Below are 486 nucleotides of genomic sequence, written 5' to 3'. Positions count from 1 at the left end.
AAAGCTCCTTAACAACGGAGAATTGATAACTTTAGTCATCGAACTTGAAACGATTATCAACGAAAGACCCTTGGTAAATGTCGTGAAAACGAGACCTCAAATAAATTCATTCACATTGTAAATTAATGCTAATGATACTATGAGTCACTCTTAACATATTTACATTCCTTAAAATTGTTTCCCACACTTTTTTGTTGTTATCTAATCTAACCAATTTGCATTTTTATGTTTAAACCCTTAATTTCCCATGTTAATCATTCTGTTTAATCTTGTTATAATGCTTGTACCATATCCGGTGTGTTTCCGATACTTGAATTCTTCATGTAAACCACTCTCATTTCTTAACATATATAATCTCGGTCCCAAATCCGGGGCAGGCTTTTGGCTGCTCTCCTCTTCGAAGGTTATCGGCTTCTTCTGTTTATTCTTCGCTTCTACGGACATTGGCGGATTTTTATCAATCTCTTATCACGATAAAGGTTAATA

The 486-nt window shown here is 34.4% G+C and overlaps 1 protein-coding gene across 1 annotated transcript; it reads right to left on the bottom strand.

Moving 5' to 3' along the window:
- Positions 1–237: 237 nt before the first annotated feature.
- LOAG_19076 (hypothetical protein) lies at positions 238–444 on the bottom strand (the record flags this gene model as incomplete). The annotated part of the gene is made up of 1 exon (XM_020451732.1): positions 238–444. The coding sequence occupies one exon, from the start codon at positions 442–444 to the stop codon at positions 238–240; it is 207 nt and encodes a 68-aa protein (XP_020304465.1).
- Between the last annotated feature and the right edge of the window lie 42 nt (positions 445–486).

The sequence above is a fragment of the Loa loa genome, assembly GCF_000183805.2.
Source record: "Loa loa unplaced genomic scaffold supercont3.1308, whole genome shotgun sequence".
Lineage (NCBI taxonomy): Eukaryota > Metazoa > Nematoda > Chromadorea > Rhabditida > Onchocercidae > Loa > Loa loa.
The sequence above is the reverse complement of the archived record's forward strand: the minus strand, read 5'-3'. Positions and strand labels throughout refer to the sequence as shown.